The sequence below is a fragment of the Macaca mulatta genome, chromosome 16, assembly GCF_049350105.2.
Source record: "Macaca mulatta isolate MMU2019108-1 chromosome 16, T2T-MMU8v2.0, whole genome shotgun sequence".
Classification (NCBI taxonomy): Eukaryota; Metazoa; Chordata; class Mammalia; order Primates; family Cercopithecidae; genus Macaca; species Macaca mulatta.
The window spans coordinates 90638905-90660175 of record NC_133421.1 but is presented as its reverse complement, the minus strand read 5'-3'; the positions used below and the strand labels follow the sequence as shown (position 1 = coordinate 90660175).

Below are 21271 nucleotides of genomic sequence, written 5' to 3'. Positions count from 1 at the left end.
GAGGAGGTGAGGACTGGACCAGCAACTGCTGGCTCTGAAGAGAGAGGAAGGGGCTGGAGCCATGGGCTGCAGGCTGCCTCTGGGAGCTGGAACACGTGAGAAAGGGGTCTGTCCAGGGGAGCGCAGCCCGGCCAAATCCTGGATTTTAGCCCAGTGAGCCTGAGTCTGCATCTGTGTTGCTCTCAGTGTCCACAGCTTGTGGACGTTGGTGGCCATAGCCACAGGAAGCTTCGGGCAGAGTGGCTCTGTCATTCTGGGGACACAGGGGCCTCAAGGCCAAGGCTGTTCTCAAATCTTGGCCCTCCGTTCTCTGCTGTGCCCCCGCCCTGGCCACACCCACCCAGCCTCCGTGCACCCACGTGTCCCACGGCAGGCGCTGCTGCTGTCCCCGGCCTGGCTGACCCCCACGCCTGCCCACCCTCTAAGGACCTTGTCAAGAGCCTCCAGAGAAGGCCGGGCGCGGTGGCTCAAGCCTGTAATCCCAGCACTTTGGGAGGCCGAGGCGGGCGGATCACAAGGTCAGGAGATCGAGACCACAGTGAAACCCCATCTCTACTAAAAATACAAAAAATTAGCCGGGCGCGGTGGCGGGCGCCTGTAGTCCCAGCTACTCAGGAGGCTGAGGCAGGAGAATGGCGGGAACCCGGGAGGCGGAGCTTGCAGTGAGCCGAGATCGCGCCACTGCACTCCAGCCTGGGCAACAGCGTGAGACTCCGTCTCAAAAAAAAAAAAAAAAAGCCTCCAGAGGGGCTTTCCCGGCCTCTGCCCCTCCCAGGGCCACCCAGGCTGCAGTGACTGGAATAAGGATGACATGAACACGAAGAAAGCCCTGAAGGGCCATTCAGTGCAGTGCTGAGTGAGAGAGGACGTCCTTGAGGAGGCACGAGCCCTGGTGATGAGGCCATGGTGGGTGGGGACCAGCGGGTAGCAGGTGCCGCCTCTGGGTCCCGAGCTGCCACTCCCACCCGCCTGCTCCAGGGCGGGACATGCCTTGCACAGGCAGCACCTGTAGGTCCAGAGTGTGTGGCTCCCCCAGCCCCAACCCACCCCCCAGCCCGAGTGTTGGAGCAAACGTCTCTGCACATGGCCTTGGGGTGGTGGTAGGACCCCAGTCACTGCCACCACCCGACAGACAGGGCTTTGGGCAGGTTACTCAATGCCTGAGACCCAACATCTGGTCGGGGGACAAGAGCCTGTTCCCAAGCTCTCCAGGAAGTCAGGGCCCTGTGGTGGTGCAGAGTGGCTGACATGACCGTCCCCACAGACCCTTGTCTCCCACTCACCCTGCAGGACCATGCCCAGGCCTGTTGCCTCTGCTGTGGCTTCCAGAACATTCTCCCCAGCTGCCAACCCCTGCACAGACCTTCCTGCTTGCGAAAAGCCCCAGGGGACAGACCACGACCTGCAGAGCAGAGTGTGATCTAGAAACAGGAGCCTTTAAAGAATTGGCCAGACAGGGACAGGCGTGGTGGCTCACGCTGGGAGGCTGAGGCGGGTGGGTCACCTGAGGTCAAAAGTTCAAAACCAGGCTGGCCAACATGGCGAAACCCCGTCTCTACTAAAAATATAAAAATTAGCCAGGTGTGGTGGCTAATTACTCATTACTCGAGAGGCTAAGGCAGGAGAACTGCTTGAACCCAGGAGGCAGAGGTTGAGGTGAGCCAAGATCGCGCCACTGCACTCCAGCCAGGGTGACCGAGACTCCGTCTCAAAACAAAAAACCCAGAAAGAGTTGACCAGAGGGATGTGCAGATGTGATTAGGACTAAGGACCCGCACAACCCGAGGCGGGCAGGGCCCCCAGGCCTGGAAACACTTCCGGCATCAGGAGGAGAAGTGGTGGTGGGCGTGGCTCAGAGGCCCTGAAGTGGAAGGGGCCACGAGTCAAGGAGAGCGGAGGCCTCCAGAGGTGGGCAAGTGGCTTCTCCCCCAGCAACTCTGACGTGGCCCAGATTTCAACGCAGACTTGAAAGGGGCCTCTGACTGTGAGAGGGTAACCGTCATTTTAAAGAAAAAGAAATGTGGGCCGGGTGTGGTGGCTCATGCCTGTAATCCCAGCACTTTGGGAGGCCGAGGCGGGCGGATCACGAGGTCAGGAGATCGAGACCATCCTGGCTAACACGGTGAAACCCTGTCTCTACTAAAAAAAAAAAATACAAAAAATTAGCCGGGCGTGGTGGCGGGCACCCGTAGTCCCAGCTGCTTGCCAGGCTGAGGCAGGAGAATGGCGTGAACCCGGGAGGCGGAGCTTGCAGTGAGCCAAGATCACGCCACCGCACTCCAGCCTGGGTGAGAGAGCGAGACTCTGTCTCAAAAAAAAAAAAAAAAAAAAAAAAAAAAAAAGAAAGAAATGTGTCCGGCCTACGTCACAGCACAGCTCTCACCACAGAGCGCGCTCCCCGACGTGGGGTCTGTGCCACAGGCTGGGGGCACTGCCTGGGAGGAGCATTGCTGCCTGGGAGATGAGGACCGAGACCTTTGCACACCCCTGAACATGCCAGGCTCCCTATAGCCGTGGTGCCTGCCTGGAGAGCGCCCAGGACGCAGAGCTGCTGGTGGCCCTGGGGACAGCAGGGGGACCCGGGCAAGGTCCCCCCACCCCTCCTCTGACCTACGACCCCTGCGGTGGGGGTGGGCAGTTTGTGTAAAGACACAGCCGCCAGCCAGAGTCTGCGCGTGTTGTTTACTGTTTGTCCTGCTCTTAGCTTCACATTGCCATTTTGTGTTTTGTCAAAGTCTTTCTCAATTCGCATTTGGTAAAATAAATAGAGATAAGGAGCCTTTAGGCCGGCGCTCTCTCGAGCCCTGGTTGACGTCGTGATTGAATTTCCGCATTGGACCTGTGAAGACAGCCCACGTGCAGGTGGCACGCGGAGCCCGCGGGGGCGGCTCCAGGGTGGAGCGGGCGCAGGAGGGTCTTGTCCCCTCTGGAGCCACCTGCCTTTTGACAGGTGGTGGTTTTGTCTCAAAACAAACAGAAACGCGTGTTAGGTAAGAATCGAGTTGAAGGACTGGACGGGAAGCTGTGTGTGCGGGTGGAGCTGGGCTTCTGGAAGATTCTGGTGTTGCCGCCTGGCATGCCCTGTGAGCTGAGTGAGGCCGGGACTTGTGGGGGTTGGGGCCCTCTACACCTTCCGGACCTGGTCTGCTCGCTCGGCCCAGACGTGGGGATGGGATTCGTGCCGGAACCTTCTTCTGGTGGGAGCTCACATTTCAAAAAAGAGCAGCGGAGGGGCCGCCTCTGTCCCACCTTGTCATGTCCCGGCCAGCCCCAGCTCAGACTCCAGCTCAGCCCCCTGAAGACCACGTGTTTCTCTGACCAAACGCAGCCAGGCAGGGTTCCATCCACCCAGAAGATGCTCTTGGCCATGGCAGGATGCCAGTCACACCACAGGGGAGCCGGGCCTCGCCGTGCCCGCTCTCACTCCCGTGGTTGTGGGCCTCTTACTGCCGCAATGAAGCCACTTGGCTCCTCCACCTCTCAATAATCCTGATTCCCGACGAACATGGAAAAAATGCTTTTCAAAATACCATCATTGTGGTTGTGTTCTGTTTGCAAAACTGCCCTGAGGCCCCTCCTGGGCGGGACTGTCCACACAGCTCCTGTCTGCACCACAGGCCCAGCTGCAAGCCAAGGTCGCATCAGCATGGGCGACTCAGGGCTGGAGATGGGGCTGGTGTCACCCAGAGCCGTCTAGGACCCGGCAGTGCCTCTCACCTGTGTGTGATGAACGTGTGCGGACAGAGCAGGGAGACCACGCCGCCTGCATGTGTGCCCCCAGGGTGCCAGCCGTGGTGCCCGCACATGCGTGTGCTACACCCGTGTGTGGGCACAGGCACGGAGACCACAGGCCGGGCCGCCGCCCCTGCGCGTGCGGGGAAGAGCAGCCCTTCGGAGGGAAAGGAGCCCTGTGGACTAAGGCAGGGGCTACACTGCCAAGGACCTGCCTCTTCGGTGCGCGGCCACAGAGGCCCCTGCTGACAGCTCTGCATGAGGGGCCAAAACTAGAGTCTAGAGACCTGGAGGTGCAGGGAGGGTGGGCTGTGGAGGAGGCGCTGCGCTCCTCCCGTTCAGTGATGCGGCCAGCGGCCAAGGACAGCCCGGCCCCCTGGGCGGCTTTCTTCATACCGCCAGCTAGAGGGGCGTCTCCTTCTTCCTCTCTTGGTTTCCCGCATTTCCAGTGTGCCCCAGCCGGCTAGGAAATGTCCCTGCTTGCGTGCACTGACTGTGAGAGGCGGTGGGCCTGGCTGGGGCAGCACCTCTCGCTCGCTCTTGGCCTGATGGGGACGGCTGCTCCAGGGACCCGCAGGAGCCCCAGCGCCTGCCTCTCCTCCAGGGCTGTCTGGGGGTTTTGCTGCAGCTAATGCTCTGATTACATGGAAATAAAATGAGGTGTTTCCCCTTTCAACGTCTCAGAGAAACACAGAACAGGAGAGGGACAGACCGCTGCGGCCGCGGGGGTGCACCTGGATGCTGGTGCTCAGTGGGAAGCCACCGTCAACCTAAGCCCTCCCCGTCCCTGACGTTCCGGACACGACAGCGAAGACAGACAAAAGCGAGTAGCAGGGCCCTCCTGCCGTCATCAGCAGCTAAGGCAGCAGCCAACGTTCACACCGCGGGGCCGCAGCAGCCGACACCCCGCGCCCCGGCAAGTGGCAGCTTCACTATGTACAGCAGGCGGCCGTGGCCTGGCGGGCCGGGTCGCGCCGCTATCTGACGCGCTTCTCCACCGAGTACACGGAGATGTAGTAGTCGTTGCTTCCCACGGCCAGGTGAGGCTGCAAGGAGAGAGCAGAAGGGTAAGCAGGGGTTCAGGTGCGGACACTGCGGGCGGGGGGCGGCGTGCGGGCCAACCCGCATCCTTAGGCAGCTCCTGCCGGGGTCTCAGGAATCCCTGCGCCCACCTCAGGCCCGGAAATGCTGGGCCGGTCACCACCAGTCCTCTCTGCAGGGCCCATGCATGGTGCACTCCGTGAGAGGTGTGGTGCTGCCCCCCGCCCTGCGTGTTTTTTTCAGCACTGCCCCTCAGGGACAGCTCTGGGATCTAATGTCACACGTTAGCAGAGCTGCATGCCTGAAGCCTGAAGGCATGAACGCAAGAAGGCAGGTGGGCAGGATCCTAATCTAAAGACAATGGCCTGAAGCCACGTGGGGAGGCTGCAACCAAGGCCAGAGAGCCGTGCAGGTGGGGCCCAGCTGCACAGGGGACAGGGTGAGGACTCGGTCACACAGGGGACGGGGGTGAGGGCTGCACAGGGGATGGGGTGAGGGTCGCAGAGGGGACGGGGTGAGGGTCGCAGAGGGGACGGGGTGAGGGCCGCAGAGGGGACGGGGTGAGGGCCGCAGAGGGGACGGGGTGAGGGCCGCAGAGGGGACGGGGTGAGGGTCGCAGAGGGGACGGGGTGAGGGCCGCAGAGGGGACGGGGTGAGGGTCGCAGAGGGGACGGGGTGAGGGTCGCACAGGGGACGGGGTGAGGGTCGCACAGGGGACGGGGTGAGGCCTGCAGAGGGGACGGGGTGAGGGTTGCACAGGGGACGGGGTGAAGGCTGCACAGGAATGGACACCCTGAGCGACTCTGCCTGGAGGTCCCCAGGGATGGCTTTAGTGCAGGGTCTGAGGGCAGGAGCTCTGCCCGACCACTGTGCATGCGCCGTCAATTCTTCCCAGAGTGACGTGACTGGAGCTCTGCTTCCAGGGCGAGTATAGGGTGGGTCAGGGGCCCTGGAGATTCTGGGCCCCGGGCAAGTCTCTTCTTCAGGTGGCCAGTGGACCCCACTGTGGTGTGGGGTGCCCAGGCAGGACCCCTGCTGTCTGGCCCCCTTGCCTCCCATCCCTCGCCCCTGGCCCCCGGCCCCCGGCCCCCAGCCCCCACCCACCGCTGCACTGACCCAGTGTGGGTGGAAGGCCAGGCAGCTGATGGCGCCGACCCGCTGACCCATGAAGCCGTCGTAGTACTTGATGTTGTTGATCAGCTCGCCGCCCCCATTGTAGATGGCAGTGAACTGATTGACGGAGCCACTGTGGGGAGAGAAAGGGTCCCAGTGTCACTGCCCTCTCCTCTGAGGATGGAAGAAAGACAGGTGCACAGGCTGAGACTGCAGGGACAGGCCGGCTCGGGGCAGGTGTGACCCTCTGGTCACTCTCACTGAGGACTCGGGCCTGGCAGGGCCCTGAGAGTTGATCCTGGGAGGAGGATGTGGTGGGCAGAGATCTTTTGTTTTTATGTCCCAACAGCAGTGAAATCCTCCCCTGCCCTCCTTCAGCTCCTGTGGGGCAGGCACACAAGAGCCTCGTGTTTGCACAGAGGCCGGAGGCGGGGAGCTCGGAGGCCAGGGAGGCGGCGCCTACCATGCGATCAGGTCCGCCTGGGGGTGGATGTCCAGGGCTGTCAGCCCCTTCACGATCTGAAGCACATTCACCGACTCGGGCATCCGGGGATCAAAGATGCGCACGTCTCCATTGACACTGCCAAGAGAGGGTCACGGTGACACCTCCACCCGGAGCCCCCAGGAGGGGCCTAACCGGGGGACGGCGGAACTGGGTGTGGGGGTCGCACGCCTGTTTGCACACACACTGCTCAAGGAAAAGGCTGCCTGGATGCTCAGCGCCCCTGTGAGGGCTGCCCAGGCCGGGCCCAGACACGCCCCCGCACCGGTCTCAGGGTCAAGGCTGCCCCTCGAGCTCCCTCAGAGCCAGAAAAGGCCCGGAGCTTTCCCGCCTAGAGAAACGGCCACGAGCACAGACGCAGGAGGAGGCTGTGAGCTACTGGCTTCATTTCCAGCCAGAGATTAGATTTCATGCAACAGGGGCCTGCAGTCCCGGGAGACAGAGCCTAGATGGCGGGCTGCGGCCTGAGGGATGGCCTGGCCCTTTTGAGGCCCCGTGGCTCCTGCCTTCCACCCTAGCAGGCGTCCATCCCAAGAGTTATGTCTGGTTTTTATATCACAAACAAGAGGGGAAAGAGCATCTCTTTGAAGAAATGCTGGCTTTGTGTTCATAAATTACATTCTGCTCTCCCTTTAATAGGCAAATAAATATTCCCTGCTCTTGGTGCTGTATTCACCAAGCGGCAGAACTGAATTTACGTGCAGACAACTGCCACATGCCTGGCGGATGCGCCGCCCCTGCCGCTCGGCCACCCCTGCTGTGGAGGGAGAGCCGCTGCCCAGCTCCCCCCGACCCTCCGCGCGGCAGCCCAGGAAAGTTCCCACAGCGCCGGCAGGTCAGGTGTCCCCCAGCAGGGGGAGCAGCCGCGCCCGGGCCCCTGGGGGCTGTGCCGGACCTTTCTGGCCAGTTCCAGGGCAGGAGTTAATTATCGCCCGAAATGCCATCCCCTTTCCGCTGTTTAAATACCAAGGACATATTTTAAAAGGGGGGAAAATAATGTTTTTACAGCAGAGCGGCTGCTAACCATCGGCGCTCCTCACCTCACGCTCACGATGTGGCCGTCGGGGCGCTTCTGCAGAGAGGCCTTCACCACCCAGGCCGTGTGCTCGCGGTACGTCATGACGCGGCTGCAGGGGAGGGGCGCTCAGCGTGGGCTTCCCCGAAGGATGTCCCCACCCTTCGGGGCTCTCACCGGGGGCTGCCCAGGTCTGCCTGTGCCAGCGGGTCCGCACCAGGGACTGCCCACGTCTGCCTGTGCCAGCGGGCTCTCACCGGGGGCTGCCCAGGTCTGCCTGTGCCAGCGGGTCCGCACCGGGGACTGCCCACGTCTGCCTGTGCCAGCGGGTCCGCACCGGGGACTGCCCACGTCTGCCTGTGCCAGTGGGTCCGCAGGCCCTCGCCCGTCCGCTGCCCAGGAGGAGCTAGTGCCCATGCAGGGTCAGAGCCCCCTCCAGGTGACCTGCTCCAGCAGAGACCCCCTGTGTCCTCCCCAGGCCGGCTCAGGGCTGGGCCCTAGGTCACCGTCAGGCCGCTGGAGGACTGTCTGAGCCACATGGGAGCTGCCCAGAGATGGGGGCCAGGCGGCCATTGCAGCGCTCCCAGGCCCTGCCCACCCTTTGCTTTACTTCCCTCAAAACTCCTCACTGTGCCTGCCTGATCTGTGCAGACTGGAGGGTTAGAAATGAGAATCCCAGATCTAAAGCTGATGAAGCTGGGGGCACAAGGACCTTCTGGGAATCCTCGCTCTGTGCCGGGTGAAATTTACTTCTGCTGCATCAGCCATGTGGGCCAAGGCAGACTGTCCCCTGCTAGGCCCGGACAGCACCTGCCCACAGGGTGCTTGGCGGAGGCAGTGCCCGGGGCTGCTGTGCCCACGCGTGTGCCCTCAGACATCCCTCCCTGGACACTTGCTGCGTGACCCAGGAGGTGGCAGGCAGTGGCGGTATTCTGTTCAGGTGAGCTCAGAGGTGGCAGGTGTCTGGCTGGGGCCCCCGCCTCACCCCGACAGCCTCTGCCTCCAGTCCACTGGCTCATCCCACACGGCCGGTACCCCGTGCTCCTCCACAGGCTGTGGGATGGACCTCTGTGGGATAGGCCTCGGTGGGACAGGCCTGGCGGTTTTGGGGAGCCCAGCAGGACTGGCCTAAATACTCCATTGTGGGCTCCTGGGGAAGCTTTGCATCTCACTGAGAAACCTGGACCCAACCAACTGGTAGTGGCCTCTACCACCTGGAAGGCGCCCTGCCACCACTGGGGGAGGGAGAGGACAGGGCCAAGGTACCATTCGCTGAGTGCCATCCTTCTGTCGTAGACACGGATGGAGCCATCACCGAGGCCAGCCACGATGAGTGAGCGGTGGGAATCACAGGACAGACTCGTCACGCAGCTGTCTGCGCCCGTGGGGATGTCCTAGGGCCAAACACAGGCAGCCCGGTGAAGACCTGGGCACTGAGCTGCCCTCCCTGCTGTCCTGCAGCACCAGGACCCCTCTTGCTGCCTCCCTGGCTGTGGGGATCCCCCTCCCTGGCTGCAGGGGCCTTTGTCTCTATCCAGGGAAGCATCAAAGGCCCGGGGAGCCCAGGAGTCCCAGAGAGAGGCAGGGCACTGAGTCACACCCTTGTCCGTTGGCCTTGGAGGGACAGTCCTCGGCGCCTGGGCCCCGAGCCAGTGAGGCAGAGCCCAGCCCCACCCTGAGCGGTGGCCTGCAAACGCCTCTGGGAAGGACTGGCTGTCAGTGCCAATTAAACTTCCAACCTCTCTCTGCTTCCTAAAAAGGAAAGCAAAGCACATTTTGGCAAGGACTCCTCACTGGCTACTTCTCAGAACTTCTAATGAACTATGGGATGAGTCCAGGAGGGGTCGCCTGGCTCCCTCGGGGACTATAAGTGCTGGAGAAGTGGGGGTGGGGGGCGATGGCACCTGCCAGGGACGCAGGAGGAAAAGGGCCACGAGAGGGAGAGTGCTTTCCACGCATGAAGGACGGTGCTGGGTTGTGTACTCCAGGAGGAAACCCAGGTGTGGGGACGATGGGGCCGGACCCCTGTGAGGGGCAGAGGTGGCTCTGGGAACACCTGCTGCGCTCTGTGCCTCCACGCACCTCTGCAGGAACAGCACCTGCCCCGCAGGCCACCCGGGCCTCTAAGACCCAACTGGTGACCAGACCCTGGGGATCAGGGTGTCCACGCTGTGCCGAGGGCCACATCTCGTGTGGAGCCACAGTTCCAGGCAGGCCCAAGACCCTTCCACCCCAAAGAATGAAAGCTGCTGGTGCCTTGTGGGATCCGTGGTCAGGTCAGAGGAGATGCCGCCCACAGGGAGAGGCCTGGGCCAGGTTCTCAGGCTGCTGCCGCCCAGAGCAACCACAGTGGCTTTGAGCAGCTGAGGGTGCCCAGGCCTCCCCTCTGCTGGGCCTGCACCACACCACCCTCTACGGCAGGGCTGAGCCACCCCTTCTGACACCAGACGGACTGGGAGAGAGGCTGGGGACGGCCTCTGCTCCGCACGTCTCCCTGGGGAGCCGGGGGAAGGGAATCCTGGCTCTAAAGCCACCTCAGGCACTGTCCCTCACAGTATCTGTGGTCTCGCCTCTGCTCCGAACGAAGTCAATGCAGGTAGATTTCTGCTGAGCGCAGCCTCCTGAGGTCTCTACCACTTTTCCAGGCTGTTTGGGGCAAAACCAATGTACTCCGCTTTTTGTCAAAACTGAAAATAACATGCTTTAAGAGGCAAAGAGGCTTCTGGCCAGGCGCAGTGGCTCACGCCTGTAATCCCAGCACTCTGGGAGGCTGAGGTGGGTGGATCACGAGGTTAGGAGATCGAAACCATCCTGGCTAACACGTGAAACCCCATCTCTACTAAAAATACAAAAAAAATTAGCCGGGCGTGTTGGTGGGCGCCTGTAGTCCCAGCTACTTGGGAGGCTGAGGCAGGAGAATGGCATGAACCCGGGAGGCGGAGCTTGCAGCTAGCTGAGATCACACCACTGTACTCCAGCCTGGGCGACAGAGTGAGACTCCGTCTCAAAAAAAGAAGCAAAAAGCCTTCTGTAGTGGCTCACACCTGTAATCCCAGTGCTTTGGGAGGCCCAGGCAGGAAGATTGCCGGAGCCAGGAATTCGAGACCAGCCTGGGCAAATACTGAGACCCCCGTCTCTACAAAAAGTTTAAACAATTAGCCAGGCGTGGGGCCGCATGCCTGTAGTTCCAGCTACTTGTGGGGGTGAGATGGGAGGATCACGTGGACCAGGAGGTTGAGGCTGCAGTGAGCTGTGACTGCACCACTGCACTCCAGCCTGGGTGACGCAGGGTGACAGAGTGAGACCCCATCTCAAAAAAACAAAAACAAACAAAAACCCTACAAATAATCATTCTAATTTACAATGGCTCACCCTACTGATTTTTGACATTCCTTAACTTGCAGAGAGAAGACCCTACTTGAAAACACTCAGAGCTGGCACAGGCTGAGCCACACTAGTGCGGGGCTGAACGCTGCGGTTCACCCGCATCCACGGGCCTCAGGCAGCCCATGTCTCCTCCCGGCATTGCCCGGCACTGTCCTTCCAGGCCCTGCCTCCGCCCCTGGGATGGCCAGGCCTCACCGCACACTGTGCTGGGCTCTGTGATGAGGACCAGCCCTGCACACACTGCCCCACAGGCCTGGGGCTTGGGGGACACCCGCATGGTTACCTGCACCTTCATCTCACGGTCTGTGTCCCAGATCCGGACGATCCGCACGTCCCCCGAGCTCATGAGGAGGCCGGTCTCCTGCTCCCAGTCCACCACCATCCCGGCTCCTGGAGAGACACAGTGGGACGTGGCGTCACCCCATGGGCCCTCGCCTTGGGCAGGCTTTGAGGCCTGCTCTGGGCAGCTACTTGGCCAGGGGCTCCAAGGAACCCCTGCCACCACTGAGCCCATCTAGTGGGTCCATATGCCTCACATGAGCTCCTGCTGGGGCCCCTGGTGTGCCCCACATCCAGGCTGGGGCGACAATTCTGAGCTGGAACTCCGAGCCTTCCCCTGACTCGCCTATGACCCAGGCATCTGCTAGAGGGAGCAGCCCCTTCCAGGAACGTCTAAGGTGCCCACCGTCTGGAGCAGAGCCTTCCAGGAACGTCTATGATGCCCGCTGTCTGGACACCTGGGCAGAACTGGCAGGTCGCGGTGACTTTAGGAAGGCTGTCAAGGCTTGAAGATAAGGGTCCTCCATTTGGCCCTGTCAAAGCTGGAGGAGGCCAGTTCTTCTGAGACCAACAGGAGCTCAGCATGGGCCACGGGCTGGCAGACTCCAGACAGCCAGGGGCTGACTCCCGACGGCCGGCGTCAGCAAGGGATGGACGGAGAGAACGGGGCAAGGGCTGCCCTTTGTGCAGGGATTAGACAGAGCAGAGCAACCCCACCTCACGTGACGGCCTCTATTTAAAACCAGATTCAGTTCTAGAAGTGTAATGGTAACTACTTTAAATACAGAAAGGAACACCACAGTAATCCTTGACCCACCACTCAGCTCTAACTTTGCTTTTTACCATTGTTTCCTTTTTTTTTTTTTTTTCTTAGAGAAGTATAATTTTAGACACAGTAAAAGCATCACCTGCCCCTGCCCCTGCCCGTGCCCAGGAGAGCTGTCCCGTGGGCTGAGGGCGCCTCCCAGGGGCCACTGAGGTGTACCACGCCTTCCACATTTCAAAAAGCCTCTTCAATGTCAAAACGGGGCCTCCCTTCTGGCGACTTGCTTCGTTACTGTTAGGCTTTGAGGATTTATCTGGCCCAAGACACGCAGCTCTGGTTAACTCATTTAATCTTGTGTTACCTTCCACTGTACAACTAACCCCGTCATTGGAGCTGCCCCTGGCTTTGTGAACCATGTCATAGTCAACAACTTCACGTGTCCTTGCAGGTGGAGAAGGAAGCGCCTAGAAGCGGAACTGCCAGTCATGCGTCTTGCATGACTCCGATCTCCCCAGGGAAGGCCATTTCATTTCCCAAATGGGTGACCATCTATACTCCTGGCAGGACACACACAAGCCAGTGTCCCCAAATCCTTATCGACGTGTGCTGTTTGCCGTTTTTTTCACGTCAGTCGCACATATTTTTATATATATTCTGTAACTCGTAGATACTGCAAATATCCTTTCTTCTTCTGCCACTTACATTACAACCGTGACGTTTTTCTTGTGGTCATGAAGAAGTTTGTAGAGTCAAACCTATCGACGTCTTTACCCTCGGTCTCCTGTCCAAGCTGTCTTTTGGTTCCTCACAGTTATGAAGATTTCCTCTTGATTTTTCTCTGAAAGGGTTAGGTCTCTCGCTGATATGTTGTGTGCATAGTGTGAGATAGGGGTGTGACCGCATCTTTTTCCACAGGGCACCAGCTGTCCCAACACCATTTAGCAACATGGCTCCTCCCTCAGTGTGCAGAGGTACCCTGCCACTTGCGGCCCTTCTGGGCTCACTGCTGTGCTGAGGGCCCTGGTGCCTCTTGGCCTGGCTGCCCTGCAATTGCAGCTTCTTTTTTTTTTTTTTTTTTTTTTTGAGACGGAGTCTCATGCTGTTGCCCAGGCTGGAGTGCAGTGGCGCGATCTCGGCTCACTGCAAGCTCCGCCTCCCGGGTTCCCGCCATTCTCCTGCCTCAGCCTCCTGAGTAGCTGGGACTACAGGCGCCCACAACCGCGCCCGGCTAATTTTTTGTATTTTTAGTAGAGACGGGGTTTCACTGTGTTCACCAGGATGGTCTCGATCTCCCGACCTCGTGATCCGCCCGTCTCGGCCTCCCAAAGTGCTGGGATTACAGGCTTGAGCCACCGCGCCCGGCCCAATTGCAGCTTCTTAATGCTGTCCGTGCCTCTTCAGTGTTGCCTCGGCTGGTCTGCATTTTATAAAAATCTCTCCTGGGAATATAATCAGAAGTGTATGAATAAATGCACAGATTAATTTGAGAACTGCCAGTCTCACGATGATGCGTCTTTTCATCCACGGCTATGGTGCTGTCAACACTGCATGGGTCTTTTATAGTCTTCAATTAGAGTTTATGCTTTGATCTGTGAAGAAGGAGCATGTGTTGGATTCATTCCTAGGTATCTTGCAGTTTTTATTCCCGTGCTCCATGATTTCTTTTCTTTTTTTTTTTGAGATGTAGTCTTGCTCTTTTGCCCCGGCTGGAGTGCTATGGTGTGATCTCGGCTCACTGCAACCTCTGCCTCCCAGGTTCAAGTGATTCTCCTGCCTCAGCCTCCTGAGTAACTGGGATTACAGGCACCCGCCACCACGTCCAGCTAATTTTTGTATTTTTAGTAGAGATGGGGTTTCACCATGTTAGTCAGGCTGGTCTGGAACTATTGACCTCAGGTGATCCATCTGCCTTGGCTTCCCAAAGTGCTGGGATTACAGGTGTGAGCCACCACGCCTGGCCCATGATGTTTTATAATTACATTTTCCAGTTGTTAATTGCTGGCATACATACATTCTTTATTTTACTTTTGAAATGCAGTCCCAGGCCAGATGTGTTTACACCTGTAATCCCAGCACTTTGGGAGGCTGAGACAGGAGGATTGGTTAAGCCCAGGAGTTCAAGACCAGCCTGGGCAACATAGCGAGACCTTGTCTTTACAAATAATAAAAGATTAGCCAGTGTAGGCCAGGTGCGGTGGCTCACACCTGTAATCCCAGCACTTTGGGAGGCTGAGGCGGGTGGATCACTTGAGGTCAGGAGTTCGAGACCAGTCTGGCCAACATAGTGAAACACTGTCTCTACTAAAAATACACAAAATAGCTGGGCGTGGTGGCAGGTGTCTGTAATTCCAGCTACTCAGGAGGCTGAGGCAGGAGAATCGCTCGAACCCGGGAGGCGGAGCTTGCAGTGAGCCAAGATCCGCCATGGCACTCCAGCCTGGGCAGCAAAAGTGAAACTCCGTCTCAAAAAAAAAAAAAAAAAAGACTAGCCGTTGTGGTGGTGGCGCCTGTGAACCAGCTACTCGGGAGGCTGAGGTGGGATGATCGCTTGAGCCCAGGTGGTTGAGGCTGCAGTGAGAGCAAGACCCCATCTCAAATATAAACATAAACACAAACAAAAACAAACAAAAAAGGAAGTGTAGTCCCTCTACTGTGATACACCTGAATTCAGGCAGGAAGAAATATCCCAGCAGGTCAGAAGCACGAGCCGTGGTAGATCACAGGCTCTCAACTTGCAGCCCTGCTCCTCCGTTGGGAGCTGGGAGTGAGGGCCCGTGTGTGACCTCAGGGAGCCCAGAGCTGTGCCTGGTGGCCCCAGCCCACAGCTGACACGGCCTTCGGGGACTGGGGCCTGGAGCTCTTATGCCTGGCGAGACGCCTCTGCTGCCTTCGCCTGTGGTGAGAGCCTCGTTCTCTGACCCCAAGACCCATGAAGCGCAGCACAGGCTCCTGCCCCGAAGGAAGCACTGGGGGATCTGGGCTGAGAAGGCCACTTCTCCTCAGGGCTGCTTCCTGATCTGTAAGCTGGGTTCCGCTGTCCTGCCTGGACAGACTGAGAGCCCGTGGGACGGCACAGGCTGCAAGTCTAGTCTCCAGCAGCGTGGCCCAGGTGTGGATGTGTGGATGCTTCTGCGGGGGGTCTCAGGGACCCCGGGGCCAGCCGGGAGTGGATGTGTGGATGCTTCTAGGGGGGTCTCAGGGACCCTGGGGCCAGCCTGCGGGTGCATCCTTCCAGCACTGCATTTCTGGCAGGTCCGAGCCTTGGACAGGGTGGGAAATTTTCACAAAAGCCAACAAGAGAAAGGGCAAGGCAGAGCCAGGGCTCAGCCAGGCGCTCCCGGGCTGAAGCCCAGCTCCTTCCACGGCACCACTGCCTCTGAGCGACCCCAGTGATCTTTCCTCTCTAGCAAATGACACAGTGTCACCAAACTTGGTCTTTCGGAGACGCGCAGAGTGGCCAGTGAGTGGTCTGACCCCCAGGCTGGCCGTCCGGCTGTCTCCCGGGACCCCTCCCGGACCAGGGCCGCGGGCTGGGGCTCACCTCTCCTGCCCTGTCCCAGGGAAGCTGTCATACCCCAGAAAAGGGGTGCCTCGCGGGGGAAGCAGAGCCCGGAGATCAGGAGAGAAGCAACAAGAAAGGGCCTCCGTGGAGTGCGGGGTGTGGATGGTTTATTCTGCTGGATGAAACTTAAGAACACGGCTACATTAAAAAAAAATCCAACATTCCAGGAAATGTCCACCCTGGAGCTGTCCCCATGACGTCTCCTGAAGCACGTGAGGGTTGGCATCTCCTGGGACAGGCGCTTGGACAGAAGGGCAGAGACAGAGCTATGTGACCTAGGGCAGAACCAGGGCAGGCCCCACACGGACGGCTGACCACAAGGTGTAAGGCCACATCCACGGGCTACAGACGAAGACACAGAAATCACAAACCGGCAGGAGCCGGCAGAGGGGCCGGCGGGGTAACCGTTCATTATGGGCATTGCCAAGAGCTGCAGGATCCGCTGAAGGGCGATGACTCCTAGAGGCGAATGCCTGGCACTGCGGAGGGGCCTCTGGAAATCCAGACCCCAAAGCCTCACCCTGGGAGCCTCCTAACTCTGCCTGAGTCCTTCCAGAACGACCTGCGGGCCCGTGCCCCGGCCCTCGTCCAGGCCATGCAGCGGTGCAGGCAACACGCAGAACTGTACCAGAGCCGACACTGCAGCCACTCCGTCCCAGCAGCCTGGGCAGGCCCGTGAGTGCATGAGGCCCCAGGTGGCCATGTGCACTGACCAAAGAGGAGTTAAATTTGGGCCCAAAGAGCGCGTGATGCAGGTCCTTTAGGCCCTGCCAGCAGTGATACTGTCCCAAGCAGCACATGTCTGCAAGCCACGGATGAAGGTCGGGGACAGGGGCACCCATGAGTGGCTGACAATGCCCAGGGCTGGGACTCCGGCCAGGCAATGCACTCAGGGCCCTGGGGCTCACATGCTTTCAGGGACATTGGTGGGGAGCTGCTGCTTTAGGATTCTGGGGACTCTGAGGTGGAGCAGCTTGTGTAGACACAGCCCCAGAAGGGCCCTGGAACTTTGAGTGTGACTGCAGCCCTGGGAGCACATTCTGCTCCGGGGAGGAGCAGGGCGGACCCACCTCGCGTTGTTGGCAGCATGTCCGAGAGCCCCTGCCACGCGGTCACCATCTCTGGGTTCTTTTCCAAATCAGCAAAATTCTTCCAGACCCTGATGGCACCATCGTCTGGGGAGGGAGAGAGGGAAGGATGGGAACCAGGCCCGGCGCTGGCCTGGCCTGTGCTGTGTGTGGGGGGGTAAGAGGCCTTCCTGGCAGACATGCTGCAGTGACCCTGGATGGGCAGCTTGACTTGCTACCCATTGTTCCAGATCTCCCAGTGCCCGCCGACTCGACTCTGCCCTCAGACCCACAGCTGGGTGAGCCAGCAGGAGTCGCCGCAGCCTGGGGGATGGGAGACCACAATCCTGTCCCACGCTGGCCACAGAGCTCAACTCCGAGTGAGGTCTGGCTGCCCTGGGACCTGGCGCTGCCCCTTCCTCCCTCCAGCTCTAGGGCCTCGGGTTCCCTGGTGGGGAGGCAGGCGGGCAAAGCTTGGTTGGGTGGAGGGGGCTGCGTTTTACCCTCTGGTGAGCCAGCCTGTGCCAGGAAGCAGAACGAAAGGCCAGCTTCACAGAGGACACCCGCACCCTCCGCCCCGTTCCTCTCTGTGCTCCACAAAGAAAGCAGCCCTGACTTGAAGGGACAATGCAGACGCCTGGACTCTCCGCCTAAGATGCGGGCGTGGACGCCGTGCCCTGCTCTTAGGGGCTCAGAATGGAGCAAACGGCCCTCTGCGTCCTCCAGCAGATGCGCAGGGAGGTCAGCTTGGGTGTGGGGAAAGCATGTGGGTCCTCTGAGCCTTCCGGGAACCCCGCCCCCTGGCCTTGCCAGCCCCTCCTGCGTGGCCCTCAGGTGCTCTTCAAGCCCCAAGCTGATTGGCCTGGAGGACAACAGCCTCGCCTCCACCTGCCTGCCTGTCCTGCTCTCCGCTCTCCACCCCACACAGCACACGCTCCCAGTTCTGGAGCCCGAGGCCTTCTCCTGCTGTCTGGAGCCCGCTCTGTAAAGGACCCCGGCCCGGCTCCAACGCCCGCTCTCTCAGCCAAGGAACTGCCCTCTCCCTCTGGTGCTCGCAGATGCTCACATCTGGCCTCTCTGAAACCGTGGGCTGAGCCTGGCTGGTCCCTTGCCCCCTCTGCCCCAACTATACATCTCCTCCCGGTCACATCTGACAGCTACAGGGACAAGGACGGGCTTTTGACATGGGTTGATGCTACTTGGTCCTGAGGTGGCAGTGCTCGGAGGAGGCGCTGCAGGAGGACATGTCCCCATGGCCGCGCCCCTCACCAAGAACCCACAACCACGCTGAGGGCTGCGCACTCGCCAATACAACCAACTCGACACTCTCAGAGGCTCAGGTGTCCAGGGCCTGGAGCCGACAGGGACAGGCTGGGGGGGATCTGGGCGTCTGCCTTCGCTTCTCTCAGCTGTGCTGGCCTCTCCCGCCCGCCTCCCACCCAGTGCTCTCCAATCTCTACAGGAAGTACCGTGTGACTGACAGTGACTTCTCATCAGTGACAGGCAACGGACACGTTTTCAAAGCGCTAAAGGAAAACGACTGTCAACGTGGGGTAACTGACGTGGAAACGACTGTTCCAAAGTGAGAGTGAAACTAAGACATTTCAGACCCCCTCCAAAAAACACCCCCCCAAAACCCAAGAAAACTAAAACCAGAGCGAGACCCACTATGGCAATGAACCACTGGTCAGTGACCATGACGGTCAACGATGTCCTTTCGGGCACAGGACGGGACTGGAGGAGGGTGAGTGCCAGCTCCCGGCGGGGACAGCAACTGGCAAATGAGCCAGCGACGCCAGGAGACCGGCCGGGGAGGACCTGGCACGTGTTGTGGCTTGGGGCATCCTCCCTGATTCTCGGGTGTCACGTGGGACCCACCCGATCTCTCACAGGGGTTTAAGGACAGAGGCTGTTCCTGGTGCTGGAAGGGCCAGAGGACCGAGATGAGAAGACAAGTCCCTGGAACCCTGGAGCACAGGGCCATCTTTGCTTTCCTGTCTGTGCTGCTGAAGCCCTTCCCTCATATACCTCCCACTTCTGAACGAGCAGGGCTTTCTGTAAGCCAGATGTGCAAACACATTTCAGGACTGCACGCCCTTCCCGCCACTCCTCCAGACTCCAGGTTCCGATCTCGGCTGTGCAAAGCCCGCTCACCTGTGGCCGTCAGCAGGAGTGAGCAGTCCTGGCCGTTCAGATACTCCATGGCAGTGACCCTTGTGTACCGAGGGTTCCCATTGTGGAAATAGTCCAGTTTCTCCCCTTTCTCCCAGTCCCAAAAGCTTAAGGGAAGAAGAGAGGAATAAAAAAGTCATTAGGAAACTGCAAACCCAAATGACAGTGAGATACCTCCTGAAACCCACCGGGATGGCTGCTATCAAAAAACCACACACTACAGCCGGGCACGGTGGCTCACACCTGTCGTCCTAGCTACTTGGGAGCCTGAGGCAGGAGGACTGTTGGAGCCTGGGAGCTCAAGACCAGCCCGGACAACAAAGCGAGACCCTGTCTCCAAACAAATAAACAAAGAGAGAATAATGGTGCTGGCAAGGATGTGAGAAATCGGAGCCATAGGCTGTGTGGGTGGAAGGGAAGAGGATTTCCTGTGGAAAACAGCCTGGTGGTTCCTCCGAAAATTAAACAGAGCATCACCATATGGTCCAGCAATTCCACTCTGGGCGTATCCCCAAAAAACAGAAAGCAGGGACTTGAACAGGTACTTGTACACCAATGTTCACAGCAGCGTTATTCACGATAGCCAAAAGGTGGAAGCTGCCCAGGTGTCCACGAACAGAGGAGCAATGAGACAAAGTGTGGTCTGTCCGTCCACACAGTGGAATATTACTCAGCCAGAAAAAGGAAATTCTGACGTGCTATAGCTTGGGGGAATCTTGAAGACACTACGTTGAGTCCAATAAGCCAGGCACAAAGGGCCAAATCCCGGGTGACTGCACTGGTTGAGGCTCCTAGCATGGGCCACTTCAGAGAGACAGAAGGTAGAACACTGGCTCAGGTGGATGCAGGAATGAGGGAGCTGGTGTCTGATGGGGACCAAGTTTCAGTTTTGTGCAATGAGAAGGTTCTGGAGACCGGTGGGGGTGATGGTCGCATAACAATGTGAATACACTTCATGCCACTGGCTGTGCACTCAAAACGGTTAAAATGGCAGATTTTAGGCTATGTATGTTTTACCACAATTTTTAAAAAGAGAGGAGAAAGAAATGGAGGTGCGAACCACAGGGATTTTACAAACTCTAAACTCTAAAGGGAACCCTCCCACTGTCCTCCCCGATGAAGCGGGTCCTCTCTCCATCACGTAAGGGTGATACTTGCTGTGGGTTAAACTCGCTTCTCTCCTGGGGCACCTAGCATCTTCTCACTGCTTGTCTATCACATACTTGCTTCTGCGGGCAGGGCAGCAAGCCGGGCCCCCTGTGTACGCCTCTATTACAAGTGGGATCGGGGAGCCCCTGCCACTCCCCTGTGACCTCCAGGCAGGACTCTGGACTGTCTTTCAGTGACAAGGACAGAGCCAGGCCCGGGGCAGGTGTGGGCGGGGCTCGGTCAACGAGGAGAAGGTGAGTAGGGGCATCTCTCGGGAAACAGCGCTAAGGGCCTCGGGGTGAGTGTCTCGCATTGGCTTTTCAAGGAAGAGGAGTGGTGATCGGGGTGAACAGGGCATCGCTGGGGCTGCCGGTCAGCCAGAAGGGAGGTCCGACAAGCACGGTGCATACCAGATGCTGTCCTTGTCGGCGACGGCGATGCACGGCGTGAAGGGGTGGAATTTCACCACAGAGGGGACGCCGGGGTTCCTGTTCAGAAATATTTGGTCGTCCAATCTCGTAATGCCTGTCAAAAGAAACACAAAAGAGTGGATCCAGGAGCCAGCGTCTTTCCCCCTTTATTTTTTATTTTTTAATTTTTGAGACGGAGTCTCGCTCTGTCCCCCAGGCTGGAGTACAGTGGCCGGATCTTGGCTCACTGCAAGCTCCGCCTCCCGGGTTCACGCTGTTCTCCTGCCTCAGCCTCCCGAGTAGCTGGGACTACAGGCGCCCGCCACCACGCCCGGCTAGGTTTTTTTGTATTTTTTTAGGAAAGACGGGGTTTCACCGTGTTAGCCAGGATGGTCTCGATCTCCTGACCTCGTGATTCGCCCGTCTCGGTCTCCCAAAGTGCTGGGATTACAGGCTTGAGCCACCGTGCCCGGCCTTTTTTTTTTTATTTTTTTATTTTTATTTTTTTTTGAGACGGAGTCTTGCTCTGTCGCCCAGGCTGGAGCGCAGTGACCAGATCTCGGCTCACTGCAAGCTCCGCCTCCCGGGTTCCCGCCATTCTCCTGCCTCAGCCTCCCAAGTAGCTGGGACTACAGGCGCCCGCCACCTCGCCCGGCTAGTTTTTTGTATTTTTTAGTAGAGACGGGGTTTCACCGTGTTAGCCAGGATGGTCTTGATCTCCTGACCTCGTGATCCGCCCGTCTCGGCCTCCCAAAGTGCTGGGATTACAGGCTTGAGCCACCGCGCCCGGCTTTTTTTTATTTTTTAAAGACAGAGTCCTGTTCTGTAGCCCCGGCTGGAGTACAGTGGTGCGATCAGGGCTCACTGCAGCTTCCACCTCCTGCTTAAGCGATCCTCCCGCCTCAACTGCACGTAGCTGGGGGTATAGGCGTGTGCCACCACACCTGGCTGCTTTGTTTTTTTGTTGAGACAGGGTCTTACTAGGTTGCCTGGGGTAGTCTCAAATTCCTGGGCTCAAGCGATCCTCCTGCATCGGCCTCCCTAAGTGTTGAGATTACAGGCATACTCCCAGCCAG

General features: G+C 59.0%; 1 protein-coding gene and 1 long non-coding RNA gene across 5 annotated transcripts in view; one reads left to right on the top strand and one right to left on the bottom strand.

Annotated features, from left to right (window-relative positions):
- Positions 1 to 2668: 2668 nt before the first annotated feature.
- Positions 2669 to 21271, bottom strand: part of RPTOR (regulatory associated protein of MTOR complex 1) — a 412728-nt gene continuing 394125 nt past the window's right edge. For 2 of the 4 annotated variants that reach the window (XM_015120520.3, XM_077973190.1), the window contains 9 exons: positions 20196 to 20310; positions 18619 to 18743; positions 16468 to 16572; positions 11074 to 11180; positions 8670 to 8797; positions 7429 to 7515; positions 6350 to 6466; positions 5890 to 6019; positions 2669 to 4778 (listed from right to left, as the gene is read on the bottom strand). In XM_015120520.3, coding sequence (XP_014976006.1) covers positions 4710 to 4778; positions 5890 to 6019; positions 6350 to 6466; positions 7429 to 7515; positions 8670 to 8797; positions 11074 to 11180; positions 16468 to 16572; positions 18619 to 18743; positions 20196 to 20310 — 983 coding nt within the window. In that variant the 3' untranslated portion in view covers positions 2669 to 4709. Of the gene's footprint in view, positions 4779 to 5889; positions 6049 to 6303; positions 6467 to 7428; positions 7543 to 8639; positions 8798 to 11073; positions 11181 to 16467; positions 16573 to 18618; positions 18744 to 20195; positions 20311 to 21271 lie in introns of all 4 variants that reach the window. The other 2 variants (XR_013407456.1, XR_013407455.1) reach the window with 2 other exon arrangements.
- LOC144336070 (uncharacterized) lies at positions 8700 to 13320 on the top strand. Its single transcript, XR_013407491.1, has 2 exons — positions 8700 to 9679; positions 10808 to 13320. It is a non-coding gene; the product is annotated as an uncharacterized LOC144336070 (long non-coding RNA).